The 22,430-nt window shown below is 34.3% G+C and overlaps 2 protein-coding genes across 5 annotated transcripts; one reads left to right on the top strand and one right to left on the bottom strand.

Annotated features, from left to right (window-relative positions):
- Nucleotides 1–6,985: 6,985 nt before the first annotated feature.
- On the top strand, nt 6,986–14,851 carry LOC146950423 (dehydratase family). Its single transcript, XM_085746347.1, has 14 exons — nt 6,986–7,596; nt 7,673–7,744; nt 8,827–8,874; nt 9,512–9,666; nt 9,737–9,931; nt 10,009–10,120; nt 10,280–10,349; nt 10,437–10,495; nt 10,616–10,739; nt 10,843–10,913; nt 12,687–12,788; nt 13,084–13,164; nt 14,075–14,233; nt 14,542–14,851. The coding sequence occupies exons 1-14, from the start codon at nt 7,099–7,101 to the stop codon at nt 14,590–14,592; spliced, it is 1,797 nt and encodes a 598-aa protein (XP_085602473.1). The 5' UTR covers nt 6,986–7,098; the 3' UTR covers nt 14,593–14,851.
- Nucleotides 14,852–15,966: 1,115 nt separating this feature from the next.
- On the bottom strand, nt 15,967–20,338 carry LOC146950424 (universal stress protein PHOS32-like). 4 transcript variants are annotated; one of them, XR_015027534.1, is made up of 3 exons: nt 19,534–20,338; nt 16,532–17,190; nt 15,967–16,367 (listed from the first exon to the last, which is right to left on the bottom strand). XR_015027534.1 is itself a non-coding variant. In XM_085746349.1 (3 exons), the coding sequence occupies exons 1-2, from the start codon at nt 20,201–20,203 to the stop codon at nt 16,571–16,573; spliced, it is 678 nt and encodes a 225-aa protein (XP_085602475.1). In that variant the 5' UTR covers nt 20,204–20,338; the 3' UTR covers nt 15,967–16,367; nt 16,532–16,570. The 4 variants fall into 4 exon arrangements, 3 of the variants coding, with proteins under 3 accessions (XP_085602475.1, XP_085602476.1, XP_085602474.1); XM_085746349.1 differs by having other exon boundaries at nt 16,532–16,578; XM_085746350.1 differs by having other exon boundaries at nt 15,967–16,389; nt 16,532–16,578.
- Nucleotides 20,339–22,430: the final 2,092 nt, after the last annotated feature.

A 22,430-nucleotide genomic window follows, 5' to 3' on the forward strand; every position in this document is an offset into this window, starting at 1 on the left:
CGGAAGTTACTAACAATCTTGTCCGGAAAACATAATCCGGACCAGGGGTATTTTTGAAATTTTTGCAGGGCGCGCGAGAAGGTCATAGGGTGGGAAAAGTAACACTCTTTAATTTATGATTGATCAGTTTGCGGTGCAAACAATGACTAACCCCATTGATCAATTACGAGACTAACCTCAATCATCAATCAATAAAAATATAAAAGCGAGATAAAGATACAATTATCTTCGATAAAACGTGACTAACCCATTGATGTATGAGTCTCTTAATACACTCAACTTCTGAATCAAGAAAATATAATTATTGTACCAAAAAAAAAATATAATGATAAAATGTGCTTACATTACAAAAGGATAGATCCCAAATCAAAATTGCCCTCCTTACTTTATATGCTTAGAGGAGTCTGCAACTTTTTGAATCCAATTAAAATTAAGGATTAAATATGTTTTTTATCCTTATAAATATATTAATTTTTCGTTTTAATCCCTCTAAAATATTTCTTCGATTTTTAGTCTCCAAAAAGTTTTTCGTCTTCATATCTACAATTCATATTTTTGAATAAAATTTTACAAATAAAGTTAATAATCTTATAAGAATCTCTCAAATAAAAAAAAAGATTTTTTTTTTAACAAAACATGAATTAAATATATTAATTTTTAGATTTTTTGCGGTTAAAAATTCATCATGTTTAATTCATGTTTTGTTAAAAAATTCTAATTTTTTTAGAGACTTTTACAATATTCTACATATTTCTGCACAATTTCATTAAAAAAATACAAAGGCTGCACATTATTTGACTTATAAATAGGGACGAAAGTGGTGATTGAAAAATTTATAGGGACTAAAAGTCGAAAGAAAATTTTAGAGGGATTAAAACGAAAAGTTGATAAATTTACATGGATTAAAAAACATATTTAACCGTAAAATCAATGATAATTTAGTTTGTGGCGATCGGCTATCGGAAAATTAGGAATCGATACTATCCCACATAGATGGAATTCGATCCGTCGATGACTCTTTTGGTGTAGACCTCACTCTTTTATTTGCTCCCTTGATTACCACTTTTATTGGAGGTGGAGGGGAAAATGCTAATTGACGCATCACCTCTTTGATGTGAAGTTTCATTTTGTAAGAGACTTTTTTTAAACGTTTCTGAATATCAACTATCTCCTCCATCATAGAAAAAGTATCTCCAACATCTTCTTCACCAACACATAACCTTTGCCAATGAAGATCTATATCATCCAAATGAATAGGCAAGTTTTTCCATATCTTCATTGCAAGAATACAAGTAGAAGACAGCTTATATGATGTCTTGATCACACAACCACAATTTTTCTTAACAATGTCAGTTCTTTTGGAACGTTTTGCTTCCTCATAAATAAAACTCAATGCAGCTCTAGAAACACAACGCTCCAACTCAGAGTACAAAATATTGTCTTTGCATTTGTGTTCTAAGACGGTACAACTCCTCCCAAAGGTTTCTTGTATCTCAGTCAACTGGATCGTCGATATTTGTCTATTGCATTCCAACATGTTGCCAAATCTCCCACACTATTACTCAAATATTTTTTCAACTTTCCATAGACGACTTCAACACTGTTCGTGGTTCTGCAGCCTAGATGCAAGACACCGTCTGTCCATGCCCTCACAAAATTTTCCTTAATTGTGTTCAATATTGTAGTTTCAACATAGTTATGGAACTTTGGAAATTTTTTGCATACATCTCGGAAATGCACAACGACATCTGCATATGATTCCTTTGAAAGAGACTCAACCATGTTGTCCCAAGCTATCATAATGTCGTTAATTATGTCACTTGCCCTCACCTCCTTCACTTCTTTATCTTTCCCATTAACTTTTACATCTTTCAACTTCGGTTTGACTCTACAGTCCGTGATGCATTTAGCTCCTACATTTCTCTAAATATTAAAATGGCAAAGTAAAGCAGCAGTTTTAAGGAGAACTTTGGCAACATCATTCATCAGAGCAGTGTCGCTGTCAATGACAATCCCCTTAGGCATATTAAGTTTTGATTTCAGAAGACCAACCAACATCTCTAGAACTCAAGTGAAGTTTCCCTCTTTTTCAGAGGCAAGAAAAGCAAAAGCAACAAATTATGTCTTATTGGTAGAGGTAACACCAACTATCTTAAATAAAGACATTCTGTACAAGTTGGTTTTATAAGTGGAGTCCTTGATCAAAACGGTCGGAAAAGTGTTAAGCCAGTTAATAGATTCGGGATGAGCAAAAAATATGTCTTCAAGAGTGGTATCCTCACAATTTGTTCTGGTGAAATAAACATATTTATACTTTTCCAACTCCGCAACCAAGTGTTGCATCTCTGTCTTGCCACCTCTTATATACTTTCTATATCTTGAACGTGCATTGTACACTTGTTATATTCGTCAAACTTTTTAGTTTTTTTTTTCTTTCCTTCAAATCCATCTGAATATTCCTAGGCAACCCCAAGCTCTTTGTCATGTCAATAACTTTATTCTTCTCATCCTCTCTTAGTCTAGCTGCAAGAAGGTGATCGTCTAACTTTGACTCCAACTCATGGTTGTTAACTCCATTAAGAATAGCTAAACACTAGTCTTTTGTCTTCTTCTCAAGTAACCACGCATCCTAAACGGGCATCCATATTTTCTTGAGCTCGTGCCTTCAAGCTTCAATTTCTTCTTCCCTTTTGGTGGTTTGTTGTATTCACCACTCATTTCACAATGCAACAATAACATTGAAGTTTTTAGATTAGATATATCTATAATATAGTAAATCCCACCTTTGTTGCTTGTCCACAAACCCAATTAAGTATATCATCTCGCACTAGCCATCTATCCTTGGTGAAAAAAAATGAAGTGATGTTTACTTCATGGTCACGAAGCTTGGAAACACCAGAAGGTTTCACTTCAACGGAAGCTTCAATGGAAAGTTTGACATCAATATAAGCTTTAATGGAAGCTTTAGCATTGAGCGGTCTGGGCTCAACACCATCATCCACCGCATTTTCAACCATAATTAAGAAGAATGAATAAAATATGGCAAAGAAAAAAAATTATAAATAACATATGTAATAGGCCCAAGGAAAAAAAAGGCGCCAAATTTCGATCCTAGGGGCTAGCAGCAGTTAACTCCCACTGGCACCCTAGCGGCAGTTAAGTTTCGCTTCGTATGGGGAAGCAAAGCAGGCGTACTTGACAGAAAATGGCATAATGAAGATAACTCAAATGATGTATTACCTGTTTGTTGATGTTTGATGAGCGTAGAAACCTTCTAGCTAACCTTTTTCAATAATTTGAGACCAATATTTTTCACAAAATAATCACACTTTTTGAGTTTTTGGAGGCGAATAGTGAAAGAAATGTGTGTTTCAAGTGTGAGTTGCTGGTGTTGGCCTAAATACAGGAAATCATCGTAACACCTGTTAACTTCCGCTTGGTAAAGACAATTAACTGCCGTTGGTAGCGAGCGGCGAGCGGCGGTAAACTGCCGCTATGGTTATATTGGTAATTCCCGTGTGTGAATGAGCAAAACTGAAAGTGAGAAGAGCAATTTTCAAATTTAATTCATATCAAATCCTTTCATTTTTTAAAGACATGTGCATCTTGGCCAAAAAAAAAAAGGAACCACAATTGGCTGCAGTTGATAAATCACGCAATCACACATAATTACATATTGATGACCGTTTGATCAAGATCAGGCAGTCAAGATTTAAGATTAGTAGTTTAAGAATTATATAATAAAAAGTGAAATCGGATTTTTCTGGATCGTTTAATAAGATCGCACAGCCGCTAAAGTCATGACTGCGTGAAAAAAGTGACCGCAGAGAATCATATAAGGAGAAATAACTGTGAATTTTTAGTTCCCTATATTCATAGTGAGTATCATATGATGTTTTAGAATATCTATTATCAAAATTTCTCCTTGTTTAATTCCTTAATTTATATTATTCCTTTGTCTATTCAGTTGCAAATTGAGAGCCTTTTCATTTATATAATTGTTCTTGATGTCATTATTTGGGGTCACTCATATTCTAATATTTATTCAGCTAAATCAAGTTATTAGTGGATCACTTAACTTGCTATCTTATATCTTAGGCCTTTCTCATCTTTATAGTTGGAATTGACTTTAGAAGTCTAAAACTTCTCGAAAATTATAAAACATTTTTGTTGGTTAGTTTTTCATGGATGACTTTCCACCAAAGTCAACGTAAACACTATCTCCTTCAACGATACGGGTAGAGAGGGTTTTATAGGTATTATGCGTAACAAAAATGGAGTCTAGCTACTTGGATTCTCATGCTTGATTGGAATTGCATATCTCACTTTGTTGAACAATAACTCAAGAGTTCACTACCATTATCATTGATTCTGATTCTACCATTGTAACCGAATTGTTTGTTTATGGAACTTGTTTTCTTTGCCTAATACTTTAGCGTTGCTCGTTCTCGAGTGTAGTTTTGCTGATCTTATTTCCTTTGCATGGAAAAAAAATAAACATTCAATTTAGTCGATAAAGATTGTTTCTAGTTACACCCCTTAATAATACAATTACACCCCAAAATGACTCAAATGCCTCCTCTATCATGTAATTAAATTTTCAAAATCAAACCTTTGGTCTAAAAACCCCTTTCACGTTACTCTTCCTCTTCCACTTTTCCATTCTTTTGATCCTTTGTCCATGTTTTCCTCTCCTCTAGCTTGCTTCACAGTTTGCAAATCAGATGAATCAGTATTAAATGTCACCTACACTATTATCCCTCTTTCTTCTAAATGAATCTCATGGAACTCCAATCTAGTCAATGATGACACAATTGTCATCGACAAAGTTGTATCATTTATGTTTAACATGAAAACATTTATTTATGTTCTTTTTTTTTCTCTAAAATATGCCAGCTAGTAATCCTTTGAAATCTATCTTCCAATTCATATTTTTCTTTTTTTTATGCCCATCAGAAGATAACTTCTAATGCAATCAGTCGTAACTTCTGATCACTTAAATATGCATTTTGAGGGGGTCTATAGAACAATTATCAAAATAAGTCGTACTTCAATCCCAATCATTTATCAAGCGTAAGGTCCAAATTTTATTCATATCAAATCGTTTCATTTTTTGAAGACCTGTGAATCACAAGAAGGGGTGCATAAATGAATGTTTATTTTTTTTTTAAAGGGAGATGCTAATGAGTACCTAGACACTTCTTAAGAAACTTAAATGATAAATTTTTATGAAAAAGTTTGTTTATTTAGTTCATTGGAAATTAAAATGTTTATTTGTATTTTTATGAAAGTTGGTCTAATATTTTAAGTGTTGCCTGTGCTTGAGTGTAGTTTTGTTGGTCTTATTTCCTTTTGTTTTGTTTTTTCCTAGCACAAAAAAAATCCTAAGTAAATGAAATTAACATTTTATAGTTTTAATTTTTCAAAAAGATATAAAAACCTAATTTTTATTAAAACGTTTTTGCAATAAAATATAGATATATATTTACTTCCTAAAAATAAAATTACTAGTTTAGAGTAATTTCAAGATATTATAATTCCATCTAGAAGTATTTTGACTAACATGAATGTTTATTAAAAATATGACTACATATCTATACATCTAATTTGTAAGGAAAATTTAAAAACATAAAAATTCTAACCAATACTTATTTATCATAAAATTAAATAATATTTTTTGGTAGAATATAAAAATAAATATAGTTTTTAGGCGATAATAATAAATCTAGTTAAATTCTAATCTCATCTCCTCAATCATCAATGTAGATGGTAGTTGTCTTGGAAATCCTATAAGAGTAGGCTATGAAGGCTTATTACACCTTCCTTATCGGACATAGATTTCACGTTTTTCAAGTTACATTGCAGGTCCTATTGACATTTGTCTGGTTCAGCTCTATTCTATTTATCAAAACTTTCGTTTGCTAGAGAGATGAACTTACCAGAGACCATATGCTATTCAGACTCTCTACGATGTTAACATTCTCAAGAAGACAACCCCTCCATAGTATGCTATTTTGATTCAAAACATCAATGATCTTCACAACCTTGATTGAACCATAATCATCAACATCATCTCCCATGTTGTGCTACTTTAGCTAACCTTCAAACCTCCTCTTCCTTCTCATCCTCCTCATCATCGGATCACTTGATTTACAACTCTCCTCCACATATCTAACCATCTAGCAGCAAACTCTACGTAAACTCAGTTTCATAAATTGTAGTTTTCTTTTTTGTGTTTTTTTTTTTGTCTCGAATCTTGTAACAATTTTTTTTAAGGAGTATCTTTTATTTTATTTTATTTTCTTGTGGATTCATGTGTTGATTAATTTATTTCCAACTAGTATAGTATTTAGGGTTAATTATGTTTCTAGTCCCTATAAAATAGCGACCTTGTAAGTTTAGTCCCTACTTAATTTTAATAGCATTTTTAGTCCCTAATTTTGTTTTTCTGCACTGAGTATTAGTCCCTACTCAATTCAAATTTGTTTAATTTATGCTTAAACTCTTAAATTTTTGAACACTTTTTTGCAGACATGTTTAGAACATTACTAAAAGTTCGTCCGCAAAAAATTATCGCAAAATTTGATTTCTACATCCAGATTTTATTACTTTTTATCTTTAACTTTTGTCGTTTTAAAAAATTCATATTTAATTCATTTCATGTCAGAAAATTCTAAATTTTAGTAAACGAACCTTTCATAGTGTTCTAATCTTGTCTCAAAAAAATCGTTCAAAAATTTAAGAGTTTAAGGATAATTAATCAAACTTTGTTTTAGCAGGGACTAAAATTATAAGTAAATTTTTTTTTATAGGGACTAAAAATGCTATTAAAATTAAGTAGGGACTAAACTTACAAGATCGCTATTTTATAGGGACTAGAAACATAATTAACCCTAGTATTTAATATTACCCATCCCACGAGAAAATAAAATAAGAAAAGATAAAGAAAAAAGCGATAAAATAAAAACGATATGAGAAGTTAATCACTCTCCTTCTTACACTCACTACCTACTACTACTCCTATTCCTAAACCCATTTTCCGCGCTCACTCCAAAACCCTCACCACTCCACACTCCTCCGCCGTCTCCACCACCAACAATGCAGTCAACTCTCTTTTCTCCAACCTACACCCCCCTCTTCCCTACTCACACCCCCACTCCCTCTCGGCGCATATCCGTAAAATCCTCCATCTCAACCAATCTCCCTTCCACTGAACCCACAAAACTCAACAAATACAGTTCCCGAATCACCGAACCAAAATCCCAAGGCGCATCACAAGCAATCCTCTACGGTGTCGGCCTCTCCGATGCCGACTTAAAAAAGCCACAAGTCGGTGTTTCCTCCGTCTGGTACGAAGGAAACACCTGCAATATGCATCTCCTCCATCTCTCCGAAGCTGTTAAAGAAGGCGTCGCCGAAGCCGGTATGATTCCGTTTAGGTTTAACACTATTGGTGTTAGTGATGCTATTTCTATGGGGACCAGAGGGATGTGTTATAGTTTGCAGTCTAGAGATCTTATTGCTGATAGTATTGAAACTGTTATGGCTGCTCAGTGGTATGATGGGAATATCTCTATCCCTGGTTGTGATAAAAATGTAAGATTTTTTGAATGTATCTCTATGTTTTTGGATTGATTTTGTTCTTGTGTATGTTCTTATTATGGTTTTATAGATGCCAGGTACGATTATTGCAATGGGACGGCTTAATCGGCCGAGTATTATGGTTTATGGTGGGACTATTAAGGTATGGTAGTTCAAATGCTTGATGAAATTACTGAACTAATGAGCTGGTGAATTATATGATTTAATTCATATATACATTGATTCACACTGTCAATTGATTATAATTGTTGGAGAATTACATGTATGTTTGGTTTTGCGGTGATAAGAATTGATTGAGTGATATGATTATGTAAAATTGATTCTGTCTAAACGTGATTTGTGTTTGGATACATTCATGTTAAAGTAAGTTGAACTATAAATTTGAATGTAAAAATCAATTTTTTAATAAAAAGCTAAATTTTTTAGCTTCAAGTAGGATCAGTTGTGGAGGCAAAAGCAATTCTACATGAAAGAAAGCAACCAAAAATGTCAAAATTAATTCTACACCGCTACAATCAGTTTTGGCTTCTCCAAATGCGGAATCAAACATACACTAAGAATGTTTGACTTTAGTTATAACCAGGTCTAAAGTCACACATGTATGATTGACTTTGATCTGCTGACGGTGTCAATTTTTACACGGAGAGTTTATAAAAATTAAACGCTAATTATTGTCAAAATGTAATGTACCTCATATGCACTTTTCTTTGGGAGTGGAATAAACTGTTCAAGATAAGAATCAATTTGCATATATTGATTTGTGTGTAGGCAGGGTGGTTTGTGAGAAATGTTTTTGTTGTAATAGTAAGTCGTTTTGTTTATGATTGATTGCTATGAAGTAAGGGTTATATGGTTGAACTTAATGTAGAAAAATAAGATAGTTGATATGATTTTGTTTGAAGTTGGTCATACGATAATTGTACCACTTGTGTGGATGATATGTATTTGTTAAAACTTACTGGGAATTTTGATGCAATTTAATTTAGATTCGAGTCCCTTGAATAAAATTGATGTACTTCAGGGGATATTTGGTTAGTAGAGAAGTTGAGTTAAAGCCATCACCTTCAATCTTGCATTGTATGTTTTATTTACTCATGATGTATGTGCCTTTCATGTGACATTTATGCACTTTTATTTACTCATGGAAATTATTGTTGTTATTATTGAAATGTGTTTCCAATTTCCAATCCTGGTTGTTAATCTTCATTCTGTTATTTTTTCCAGCCTGGTCACTTTCAGGGTGATACATTCGACATAGTGTCTGCCTTTCAGGTACGAGAAACCCTTGTCGCATCTGTTACTGTGGTTGAATATTTTTTCTTTTTTATATAATTGCGCACTTATTCAAACAGAGCTCAATGACTCCATGCAAAATTTAAAATTTTAGAGGAATAGATAGAGATCGTAGACTTTAAAAGAGCTCTCCTAGCTCTTCACAGTTAATGAAATCTTTCTCTTTTATTCTTATTTTTCAGATATTGTAAGAGAACTTTTAACGCTTGTTTGGTTTTAGATAACATTTTCACTTTTCAAGTTTAATTACAAAAATGTCACATCATTTGTGTTTTGTACAAAACTATGAAACGGGGTCACAAAGGGAAAAAGGTGGTATTTTTGTGATTAAAAGTGAAAATGGTAATATGAACCAAACAAGCGTATTTATTGTCAAGGATGATCCTTTTGTTCTTGCACCGTCTTCTTTGAATTTTGAAGTTTTATTTTATTCCCTAAACAGAATGATGAAAATGGTTATTGTTCATGTGTGAAATATTAGTTCATAATACAAATTTGTTTTCCATGTGTAGCAATAATTGAATTTGTACTTCTGTCAAAAAAAAAATAAAATGAATTTGTCAGGGTTATGCTACTCTTATTATTAATGTTTCATTCATTTTTGGTTTTCCTGCAGATCTATGGAGAATATGTAAGTGGATCCATTAGTGATGAGCACAGACAAAATGTTATCCGCAACTCTTGCCCTGGTGCTGGGGCTTGTGGTGGAATGTATACAGCCAATACCATGGCTTCTGCAATAGAAGCTATGGGAATGTCTCTTCCATACAGGTAAGTATATGTGTAGAATTTAAGGGTTGTCCATTTTAGTGTGCTTATCCTTATGTGTTGTTTTCTGTAGCTCATCTACCCCTGCTGAGGATCCACTAAAGTTGGATGAGTGTCGGTTAGCTGGTAAATATCTTCTGGAGTTATTGAAGATGGACTTGAAGCCCCGAGATATCATCACTCGCAAATCACTACGTAATGCAATGGTTATAGTTATGGCACTTGGGGGATCTACCAATGCTGTGTTGCACTTAATTGCTATTGCTAAGTGAGTAATACTTTATTAACAGAGAGCCTATTGATATATAAAATCTTCAGAGAAACCTCATGTAATAATTTTTGCAGGTCTGTTGGCATTGAGTTGACTCTAGATGATTTTCAGAAGGTTAGCGATGAAGTTCCTTTCATTGCTGATCTTAAACCAAGTGGGAAATATGTTATGGAAGATGTTCATAAGGTATGCATTTAAATTTTTTGCTAACAATACATTCCCTCTATTATTACTATTATTTTATCATTATCATTATTTTTGCTGGTCATGCTTTCGGTGTTTATGCTATTTTAATTATCATTGTTAGTCATGCCTGAAGATCCTTTTCTTTTCATATTTTGATAGATTGGAGGGACACCTGCAGTTATCCGCTACCTTCTTGAGCAGGGCTTTTTAGATGGTGACTGTATGACTGGTATTCTACTTGCCTTTGTGTGTTGATAACAGTATTATTTTACCAAAAAACATGCACATCACTAACATGCATATTTCTCCTCTCTAGTCACTGGAAAGACCCTAGCTGAAAATGCAGAACTTTTCCCTCCTTTGTCCGAAGGGCAGGTATGAGCTTGTTGTTTCTGTTCCATATGGTTATGTAAGACTCCCCAATTACAACTGCTTGATTGTTAATAAATTGATCGCATGATACAAACTACAAGTTTTCTATGATATGTGATTCAGGAAATAATAAGGCCAATTGAAAATCCCATCAAGAAGACAGCTCACATTCAAATATTATATGGGAACCTTGCACCACAGGGTTCTGTTGCTAAAATTACTGGGAAAGAGGGCTTGTACTTCTCTGGTGAACCTTCTTATGCTGTTTTCTTGGAGTTATAAAAATGTATACTTCAACGTCATCATAACTGTCAATACAACGACTTATTGTTAACATGATTATTCTACAGGTCCCGCACTTGTTTTTGAAGGAGAGGAGGCAATGATTGCTGCCATTTCAGAGGATCCTTTGAGTTTTAAGGTATTTCTTTATATATATATATATATATATATATATATATATATATATATATATATATATATATTACTGTCAAGAGATTCAAGACGGATGTTTGATTGAAGTGTCAAAAAATGATATATTTGACAGGTTTACTAGTTAATACGTGCTAGAAAAGTAATCAGCGAATGCTAAATTCAAATTGTTAGGGCTAAGTTAATCAGAGTTTTAGTGAGTAATATATGGAAGTATTATGGAATGAGAAAGTGGGTTGGGTATTGTTGCAGCAAAATGACATAGAGATCACTTGGTATAGTAAGGTGAATGTTAAACGAAGGGGAGATAAGATGGATGTTAACCATTGGATCCAAGTAGGATGGATGAAATGGGGGATTGCTTCGGCTATAAATTGTGCTTGAAAGGTACCCGTCAAATTTAAAGAAAAGTGTATCGCAGAACTATAAGACTTGCAAAATGTTATATACGATTAAATGCCAGGTGGTAAAAAACCAACAACAATGTTGGATTTGCATTGCAGAGATGAGAATGCTGTGATAGATGAGTGGGCACCAAAAGTAGATGGGATTGGGAATGAAATCATTGGAGAAAATTTAGACTAGTTCCAATTGTAAGATAGCAGTGTCTTGTCTTAAGCAAATAGGACATATATGGATAATAACGATAGGTCACAAGGTGGGTAGACAAATGAAAGACAGTCCAGAGCTAGAAGTATTGGGACATGTATGGAGAATAACCATAGGAACATCACAAGGAGGATAGACAAGATGAAAGATATTCCAATGCTAGAAGTAATGGGAGACTAAGGAAAATGTAAACCAAATCATTACAAGAGATACGGAGCATGGTTATTAGTTTCCCACGATACATGTGAATGAGTCGTATCTTGATCCAAAACAAAACTGAACTCAATTGATACAAATCATTGTGTTTTTTTTTTGGCATAGATCGCGGCTGAAATCTTGATTCATTTTAATGAACCACAACTTCCCCTGAATCTCATGATTCACATTCTGCTGCGGGTGCTGTCTTGAGACGGCCATGGTAAGTTGACCTGGTTTCTAAAATGCCAAAGGGTTGTTTTTGCATTCTTGTTTAAAAGTGACAGAATCATTCGAAAATAAACACTCTAGAGGAACCCAAGTCAAAATCACCATTGAAAACAAACATTCTGCTGCGGGTTCTGCATTTATGGTTACCATTCCTTCCTACTGTGCGTCTTTTTTCCATCCTGCCTACATAGTGTTTTGCTCCCTCTCTCCTCTTCTGTTCTTCTTTACTTAAAAGTGACATATTGTTATTTGTCATATTCGATTCATGGGTCAAAATATAAGTCTTCCGATTCATGATTTGAATCTCGATAACATGATTTGGATTTCTACGATAAGATATGGTTCATTGCCTGGGATGGCAAAAGTACTTGTACACATGGGTACATGTTCCTGTATACCCATAATTCATAAAATTGATTATTGTTTTGAATATATAGTTACTGTTTTTCTATCCCTTTATCCCATTTGTCATGCTTAGCAAAACCCATACTTACCTTGTTATTTATGGTTTTAGACTTATGCGTAAGAAAACTAAGACACTAATGTTTCCTTATCAAACTGTGGAGTTTCTCTTTTGAATTATACTTATTATGAATTTTTAGTTCAAATTGCTGCCATTTCACATCCTTGTCACTGTATTGATTTCTTTTACACAGATATAACCGCAGTAAATGGCAACTAAATGAAAATCTTTTTGATTTCCTCTCCATCAAATTTTCCTTTTCAGGGAAAAGTGGTTATAATTAGGGGAGAGGGGCCTAAAGGTGGTCCGGGAATGCCTGAGATGTTAACACCAACAAGTGCAATAATGGGAGCAGGGCTTGGAAAGGTCTGTCTTAGCGTGTATAATTTTATCTTTATGTTTATGCTTTGTTTGTAAGATTGTTTTGTCCATTTTTACTATGAATTGACCTTAGGACTTTTACAATTTTTATACTTTTATTTTTTCCATATATGAAAATCTCAATAAATATGAACCTTTCTTTTTATATTTTTTATCCATGTTTGTAGAAAGATGTTCTCCAGTCATTAGTTTTTTAGTAGAAGCATGAATGCCTTTTTTCAAGCTTTGAAAACCATGATGAAGTGACATTTCTTAAGGATATTGTCTTTCGATGCCGCAGGATGTTGCTTTATTGACCGACGGAAGATTTTCAGGAGGCTCACATGGGTTTGTGGTTGGTCATATTTGCCCCGAAGCACAGGTGAATTGACCATACTTTGTAATCATTTTAGTACTGCTATGATATGCTAAATATTTTCAGATGCATCATATGTGAACTGCAATCTTTAAATTTGGTCAAATGGTGTTGGATTATGCATTTAATAATTTATGTAAGGGTTTTAAAAAAAATTTACATAAGGAATGCTATCAATGACTTGCTTGCTTGTTTTTTTTTTTACTACAGCGTTCCTAGAAAATTTCTTCTGCTCATGGAGTACTGTCAATTTCTGTTTTCATAGAACCAGCTGCTTTGGTTCTTGAAAAACAATCTATCGTGGCCTAAATAGCTGCTTGTTCTTGAATTCCTTAGCAATGATGTTGGAGTGTGAACATAATCATTAAGGAATTGTATTTAAGATTTAACTGAAGAAACTTTAGTGAGAATTAATACTCCTTAGAACAATGTGTTGTGCATGCTTTACTTTTTATCCTATTCTGTGAAGTAATTGTTTGTTTATGACCATCTTTGTCTATTTAGAAAAATGCATACTGCTTCATCCAAGTGCACTTGAATGCATTAACGTTCAAGCTATTCTTTTGTAGTGGGTGTGAGTGTGTAACCAGGTGAGTTTATTATATTGGTTTGTGACTTTGAAGATAATGTTGCTTTACTGGAATTACGAACAAGTTTACTCCTTTTGATGTTTTTAATTAGAAATAGAAAAAGGAATATACCGGAGGAACTAACCAAGAACTGAAAAGTTCTCCAGGAAAATTGGATTTACACTTCACTATGTTGAAGAGGTTATGACAGTCGTGCTTTTATTTTCTATTTCTAATGTGACATGTTCATATGTATTTACTCTATCGAGATGGAGATTAGGAAAATCTTAAGTGTAGTTTAATGTGGCTAACCATTAATATTTCTACGTGCTTCTTTGATTGTATAGGAAGGCGGTCCAATTGGTTTGGTTCAAAATGGAGACGTTATCAACGTTGATGTTAAGAACAAAAGAATCGATGTTTTAGTTTCAGATGAGGAGATGGAGGCACGTAGGAAGAAATGGTCTGCTCCACCATACAAAGCTAATCAAGGAGTTCTGTACAAGGTATGAGACCAAAACCTCCTTCCAGAAAAGATTATGTTTTTACATTTTTATTGAGAATGGATCTTCTTTAGCGGTTACATGGTGCTCTCCGCTGCAGTGCTGTTGAATTAACTTGAGAGAGAGTCATCTTTATTTTCTTTCTTTTAATTCAAAGGCTCTGCAATAGGCTGCACCATGTGACAGCAACAGAAGATTCACATAGAAAACTACGCATACAAGCACCTTGTGGATAATGATAAATGAGCTAACTTTGCCTCTAGTTAATTCTTCCATTGATCTAACCAAATTTGTTTTCTTTTTGGATCCAGTATATTAAAAATGTGAAGCCTGCTTCAAGCGGATGTGTAACAGACGAGTAGAGAGGACATATTTTTGGTGGCTTGCCGAGCGAAATTCGATTATTTGTATAAGTAGCATTTTGATGAGGTATTGCTGTTTTCGCTCAACCGGTGCATTTATATGCATCTTGATGTATTGTTATATGATTTTCATTATTTATGGCACGTTAGTCTAGACTTGATTTCCACCTCCTCTCTTTGTTCTTGTTTATTTCCATTGTACCAATAGAATGTTGTATCAGTTAGTAATGAATAGGTTGGATTGATTCCTTGGCAAAAATTCAACTATGTCTAAAAGGAATGTTGCAAACACATTTTACCGAAAATCAATTTATGTGCTAGTTATCTATTATGATGAACAATATCATAAATCTATTTTGCTTGGTGCCATGCTATGAAAGTGAAGCTTTTCATTTTGCATTGCACGCAACAGTATCGCTAGGCGTTAGTTGTGTCCACATATCCCGTTGAGGTGGGTTGTAGCTACCGTCAGACAGTCCGCATATCCGTTGAGACGGGTTGTGGCTACCGTTGGGTTGTGGCTACTGTTAGACGGTTAAGGCAGTTGTTACCCGCCATATTTCAATTAATGTTCCGATGAAACAAAAAACAAAACCATAATTTATTTTGAATAGACAAATGTTTGTATTTATAATAAGGGTCATGTTAACTTGTGCCCTTAGGGCACATGTTAAGCAACCTAAATAGAGCAATTTTGCATTGGAAAACACAATATAACAACTTTTAAGAAGTTGAATGCACGCCTTTTGATATGTGTATTTCTATAATGAGTATCTTAACATGTGCCTTGAGGGCACAAGTTAACATTAGCCTTATAATAATTATAATAATGATAATACTTGGCTCAAGTTCCATGCATGATTTTGATTTTTTCTTCACCAAAAATGCAAATTAGTCGCCAGATCATTTCAACTGATGTGCACCATGAGATAATTTCAAACGGTTTTTTGTTTTTTTTTTTTAATACAATTTTCTAATGTTAGTAATTGCACATTACTCATAATCGGTGAAGTCTTAGGTTAAATTTCTATCAAATGGAGATGATCCTAACTCGTAATTGGTGAATTCGTAGGATATGGAACTTAGGTTTCATCTTAGTAAATACTGTGTGCACTCAAGTGCTAACACGCGGGGCTTAATTGTAGGTAGTAATAATGAATAATTAATCACTCCAACTCCACGACAAAAAATGCTACAAACACATTACTTAACACTTCCCATTTTCCAATACTTTCTCTACCAGTGAAATTTATGCAGATGCCACTTAACTATTTGGGTTTCCTTCTATATTTGATTTAATGGGACCATTCTCAAAATGATAAAAATATCACCCAATAATAGTTTTAGAATTAGAAAAAACAGAAGAGCAAACTCTTCACCGTAACCTGAAACTTGTACTATAATCCAACACAACAAACCCCAAATGGGTTTTGTTGACATCATCCGAGACAAATGATAATTCATAAATTGTACCACAGTAAGGGATATTTACAGGGCAAACATAAGCCAATTTTTTTAATGAACTTAAAACACAAGACAATAACAAAAACAAAGTTTTCATTGTTACTACATCTACACTTGGTTTCCAAACACGAAGTGGATCAAGAGCCTCCAAATCCAGAAAGATAGTATATTCAAACTCATGAAGCGGTATAGAAACAAACTGTTCAAATGCATACAAATTCCAACCAACCACACAATCGCTTTACAATGTATAATTTTTCCAGATAAGTTTTACATATTCTTCTCCATTTGACGCATGCTATGTCCATTTTCTGGAAAAATACATTAAATCGCCTGTTAAAATAAATGCATATGCCACAATACATAAAATAACTCAAAAAAATAATAGGATAAAGAGCACGAAAAGTATATATATGTATATATTCCAATGTGATTGAATCACATGGGATATTCATGCATATGTTTAGGATATTACCGGAAGTTAGTAGGATGTTGATATTGCTCAGTAATCTCATTAAGCATCTGTTCTCACAAACAAAACAAATAGGTTAAACAAGAAGAAGAAACTTATATTCCTTTCTCTTACAATTGAAGAAAACAGCATTTTAGAAGATAGCATGTCAATCTAGAACTAAGAGAAGACCTTAATAGTCTCTTTCACCAAATAAAGCTTTCTTAAAATGAAAATTAATATATTTGAGGATCAATCTTTTGGTCTCCGTTTTGAAAAGACTTCAATTTAGTAACATTTTTCTGCTTCTGGTAAATAGCAAACGGGATTCAACCTCAACAAAGTTTAGAAACATTGGCTGCTAAATTCAAGCCCAATTTCAGGTTCAGGTAGGGAAATTATTTTCCCCAAGACTCAAAGCGATTGAGTGCTTGACTAAGTTAAAAGAAAATGACTCTTTCTTCGGTGGACATGGCGGAGAATCGTGCTCTTTTCAGACAAGGAGGGAACAACATCCCGGTCCATTGTTGGTTTTCCAACCCGACAGGACAGTCTTCCCAAGCGCCCTACCCGATCTTATAATCGTGTTGATAAGGAAGTGGCTGTTGGAGCTGAGCCAGGAATGGCCGTTAGTGGACACCTACCACCCCAATGCTTCTCCACGCCCAACGAGATGCGCCAACCTTTCAACAAATTATGTTTCAAGCAGATATATAGAGAAGAATAAAAAGATCAAAGTGCGGGGTGTAGTTGTGGTTACTATTTTAAACATACAAATGCATAAATGCAACACACAAGTGGTATAAATTGGGATTGGGGTTAGGTACAATTACACGTTGACATTTGGTAGCGACGTTTCAGTTGTAAAGATGAAAATATTTAGAGGGATTTTCTTACCAGAAAAATGCATTTGAATTCTAACTTACAAAAAAAAGATAACTATTATAAGTTCATATGTGCTTATGGAGAAGCTAATCTTAAATTCTCAACTATCAAAAGTTATTACTTAGAAGACTCAGTCAGCTATTGAATGATCATTCCAATTTCTTTCTAATGTAAAACAGAGTCGGTAAAAAATCATCATTGTTGGTTCCCACAATCCACCACAAAGAATACCAAACCATCAAACTTGAGTAAAGTAATGCAAAACTCATCTTCAAAAGTCCAATGATAACTATTTGGCTTTGTCAAACACTTCCAGTGCAATATACACTTTTGAGTTTGAATTCAGCGCGAAAAAGAGGAAGAAATGATTGAATCAATCAACATATGAATGACAAAGGCCACAACTACTGGTTTGTAGTTAAAAAGTTAGGGTGTTATCTGGGTTATTGGGGATTAAAATATTACTTGCACTAGTTTAGATCACCTCACAGGAATATTTTGTTTACTGGACTAAACCTTGTGTTGCTCTTCTCTCTCTGCTTTGGTGCAACTACTCTGATATCCTTAAAACGTTTCTTGTTCCACCATATTCTTTAGAGCTATGATCTTATCTCCTACCCTTTTGACATTCGATAACATCTTTCATCCAATATTTATCTATTACAATGCATATGCCTGTTTTCTAGGTGCATGTTTATTTTTTCTGGTGGTTGCCCGAAACAGGCATTTGCCCAAAAGTATAAAGAGCCAAGCTTCTTTGTTTGGCCACACCAGAACTCGTGAAAACAAGAAGCATACAATAAATCTCGTATTTCCTGCAAACCAATGTGTGAATACTTAAGTGTCTGATTCTTTAGTGTGCTCTTGGAAGTTGTATCCACTTTTAGTGTGTTCTTGTAAAATGTATCCACTTTATTTCCAGCTATAATTTGACTTGGACCATTTCAATGTTGTCAAAGATCGGCTATGGCGGATTGTGATGGCAGGTTTTTTGACAACCGCCATGGCCAATTCGTAAAGTTTTGACAACCTCCATAGCTAATTTGTAAAGGATGGCAGCACCACGGCATTTTATGAAGGATATGGCGGGCAAAAGATGGCGAATTTTTCGGCTTTCCACCATGGTTCGCCGTCTATGACACTGGGTTCTTGTTACTTACTAGAGCTTGTGACGTATAACTTCTTCTATATTGATTTTTTATTTTGGTGCATAATACCATTTGTTATATGATCATAAGTCATTTGTGTCCTTAAATGATGCATCATCCAAGTTGGTCATGACTGCTGCTGGCACTCCCGTGCCACTAGCAGGCATTGGGTCTGTCTCCACAACTATCTTGTCTTTTTTTCTGATGATTACTATATTCCTAACCTCACTTTGAGTCTTATTGGGGATCTTGGCACAACAATTAGAGTGCATGTTAGTTTTGTTATTAGAATCATCCAAAGCTCTATTGGATGCGAAAGCAACAAATAGTTCCTCTTCCTCCCACTTCAACACATGTTGTTCAAGGATAGTAAACAGTTACTGCTTATTAGTATATTTCACATATTAAGGAGCAAACAAAGGGACTAAACAGTTACTGCTTATTAGTATATTTCACATCTTAGGTGCCAATATGCAAAATCCAATCATAATACCCTGAAAGTGATGGCATTCCTCTTCAACCTAAACATATGATCGCTATCATAGCAAAATGCCAAGCTCAACTCGAATTGCAAAATGAAAAACGCAATCCAAAAACAAAACACAAAGGAAGCAACTTGACCCTCTCCCAACCCATATAATTCCAAAAATCCAAAACATGACAATCCACTCCATGCCAAATTAATAACAATGAAAAGTTAAGTGCGTGTTTACTCTACTGTTTTCATTTTCACTTCAACTAATAAAGAGTTAAATGACTATGTACTGACGGTGTAAAATAGTTTTACACCGTCCTCCAATAGAAATCCATCATCTTCTCATGTAAGCCTACTTTGTAACCATCTTTTAAAAATAACTACAACATACTCTAGTGTTGTAACCATCGAATAGAAAATATTCACTACACGAATATTCATCATTTCATGAAAAAAATATCAAATTATAATGCTTGCAAGTTGAAAACTGAAGAGTTAAAAAAGTTAAAAGATTAAACCTTTGTGTTCATCATCAGCATCATGATACTCCTCTTCATGTTCTTCCTCAATAACAGGATGAAGTTCAACTTTTTCACCATCATTCCCTTCAACTCCGCCACCACCGCCGTCACTCTCCTCCGGATACCTTACAACAACAACAGGACAAACACAATGACGAACACAATAATCACTCACACTTCCAAGCTTCCCATTAGAACTTCTCTTCGTCGCACCGAATCCACGGCTTCCCATAATCACAGCACTCAATCCAAGCCGTTCAACTTCCAAACACAATCTTTCCTTCATATCATGATCTTTCACAATGTGAATCTTAAACGGAGTTTCTGATTCCACCAATGGTTGTGCAAGATCGGTTGCTTTTGTTGAGGTGAAATTGTCGAATTCGTCTTCCATTTTTTGACGTGATTCCTCGGAGGCGTCACCGCCGTCGGCGGTGGGGGAGGGGACGGAACCCCAATCGGCGCCGTAGAGAACGGAAGTTGGACGGACGTGGAGGAGGATGACGGTGTCGCCTGGTCGGAGATAATTTTGAACTGCCCATCGGACGGCGTAGGCGCTTTCGTCGCTGAGATCAACGGCGATTGCGACTTTGCGGTGTGAACCGGATGGGAGAGAGAATCGAGCCGGGTGATCCGGTTCGGGCCGAACCGGTGATTGTGGATTCATGTTGGAGAAAATTACGGTTTTTTGGATTAAAATTCCAAAGTTGCGCAGATTAATATTTGGAGTTTGATTCAGTAACGGATCAAAGAGTTTGAGGAAATCTTTCTTTCTTTCTTGGTCTTGATGTTGTTGAATTTTGGTATTCTTTCGGTTCATTCACTGTTTTATATAAGCTTCAGAAGTTACAACAGTTAGTTATTGTTTACTGCAGTTATTAAACTGGATGCCGCCGTTTTTACATGAGATAATTTGTCTCAGATCGTTTTTTTCTTTTCACAACCGAATCAAACTGAAATCAACTGAACTGTTTTAACCGACTGAACTGTTCCGAATCGAACTAAATTGTTATTATTGATACCGTTGAAAAAAATATAAAAAACACAAACGAAATCGAATTTTAGTTACCGAACTGAACCTGTTAGTAATAGTTCTGTTTTTTTTTTTTTGGTTTGGTTCAGTAGCTAACGACTATTATGAACTTACGAACATAAATAAAGTTGTCGGGTTTCAACTCCGGTCATGAAGTCAAATCCAATAATTTTGTTATTTTTTATCTGTTGAGTTAAGATTACTGAACATTTAAAATGTATTTTAATGTAGTTATCAATTTAATAATTTTTTATTCTCTTTTATAATAAATTAACATTAATTTTATATATAATTTTTTAAAGCTGTCTCAAAAATTTATCGTATTATGGTTGTTCAAATATAACTCAATTGTTTATCTTTCGGCATGTTTGACGCAGAACGAAAGCAAGGATTAACAAACACTAAACCTAGAAGATAAATAGACAAGTTGCAAGCGACAAACCTGTTAAATAAGGGTTTCTGAAATCCACCAGAATTGAGAAAAAGATCTCGATAATTTTATTGAATCAAAAAGTGTCTCTTAGGCTACGAAAGTTTTGTTTAAATACTAGGAGAAAGAACAAACCCGAATGGGCTGAAAAATTACAAACTAAAATAAACCAGAAAAATAATAAGACTAAATTCACCCCTAAGTCACGACGATGCGATGTGTTATGCTTGTGAGGTCTGAGGCTTTCCGAAAAGGTATAATTCGAGTCAATCCGACACCAGATGTCAAATCTGCACTATTCCAAGTGAGTTTTTCTTGCGCGCCACTTCATCTTCGACATGCGCGGCTAGTTTACCTACATCAATGTCAATATGTGTATTAGGGATTATTTCAAAAAAATGGTATTTGTTTTCACGAGCACAACTCAATCGGTAAATATATTGTATGTAATATGCAGAGGTTGAAGCTTGAACATCAAATTTTTCAATTATTCACATCACAAATGTGAATATCTAGCCACCACACAACTAAAAAAAATAGCCGTATTTAATAATTAGAGAGTTTACCTTCTATTATTTTAAAGAGACTTTTAAATTAAGTAGAAATTATTGTTTGCCCCTCCACAAAGAGACTTTTAAATTAAGTAGAAGTTATTGTTTGCCCCTCCACAAATTTATATGATTAACAAAAAAAAAAGTGACTGTCTTTTTTTTTTTTTTTTTGGGTGGTGGCCGGAGTTTGAACCCCGGACCTTGCATATTTTTATGCATTGTCCATACCAACTGAGCTAAGCTCACGAGGACAAAAAAAAAAGTGACTGTCTACAATAATGAAGATTATTTTTTAAAAACATATTTATTAAAATGATTTTGTGAAAGCTACTCAATTTTAGATTTTTTCCCTTTCAAGATGATGGACAAATTGGTTAATAAGGGTGTCCCTTGACCCATAGTTTTTTCTATTGTCTAGAGCCATTTCATCAACTAATAAACCATGGATTTGTGTATATTGAATCGATACTAAAATGCCCTCAAATTTGCTTTTAATTTGGCAATACTTTAACCAATATGTATCCATCTTATGAGACTTTTTTTTTTTGGTTGTATGGGATATACTTAAATATCATAACCACTTGATATAAGACAGGAATACGATAATGCTTATGGATATGCTTATGACATGGACACATGAAGCTAAACGCCTACCAAATTGTACGAAGAATTTTCAACAACGAACAGGATGAAGTAGCTAGGAAGCATACTCTTTGAACTTAAAAATGATCAAAACTACCTTAGGTAGACCAGATAAAGAGCTGGGGGCTACTAGTAGCACATAGTATTAGGAAACTTTTTTTTCTTCCTCGTCGATTGATTTCTCGCGTGTCTTACCGATTTCAGTTTATATATTTTTAAAATCGTAAAACATTCTTTA

Source organism: Medicago sativa, chromosome 2 (assembly GCF_051527215.1).
Source record: "Medicago sativa cultivar Bolivia chromosome 2, Bolivia_mono, whole genome shotgun sequence".
NCBI classification, from domain to species: domain Eukaryota; kingdom Viridiplantae; phylum Streptophyta; class Magnoliopsida; order Fabales; family Fabaceae; genus Medicago; species Medicago sativa.

Coding starts and splice junctions, on each gene's coding strand:
- LOC146950424 (XM_085746348.1), bottom strand. CDS start 20,203: ATGAATCCACAATCACCGGTTCGGCCCGAACCGGATCACCCGGCTCGA. Junction 16,368..19,533: donor TGCTGATGATGAACACAAAG/GTTTAATCTTTT, acceptor GTATTTTTCCAG/AAAATGGACATAGCATGCGT.
- LOC146950423 (XM_085746347.1), top strand. CDS start 7,099: ATGCAGTCAACTCTCTTTTCTCCAACCTACACCCCCCTCTTCCCTACT. Junction 7,597..7,672: donor TCCCTGGTTGTGATAAAAAT/GTAAGATTTTTT, acceptor ATGGTTTTATAG/ATGCCAGGTACGATTATTGC. Junction 12,789..13,083: donor TGGGAGCAGGGCTTGGAAAG/GTCTGTCTTAGC, acceptor TCGATGCCGCAG/GATGTTGCTTTATTGACCGA.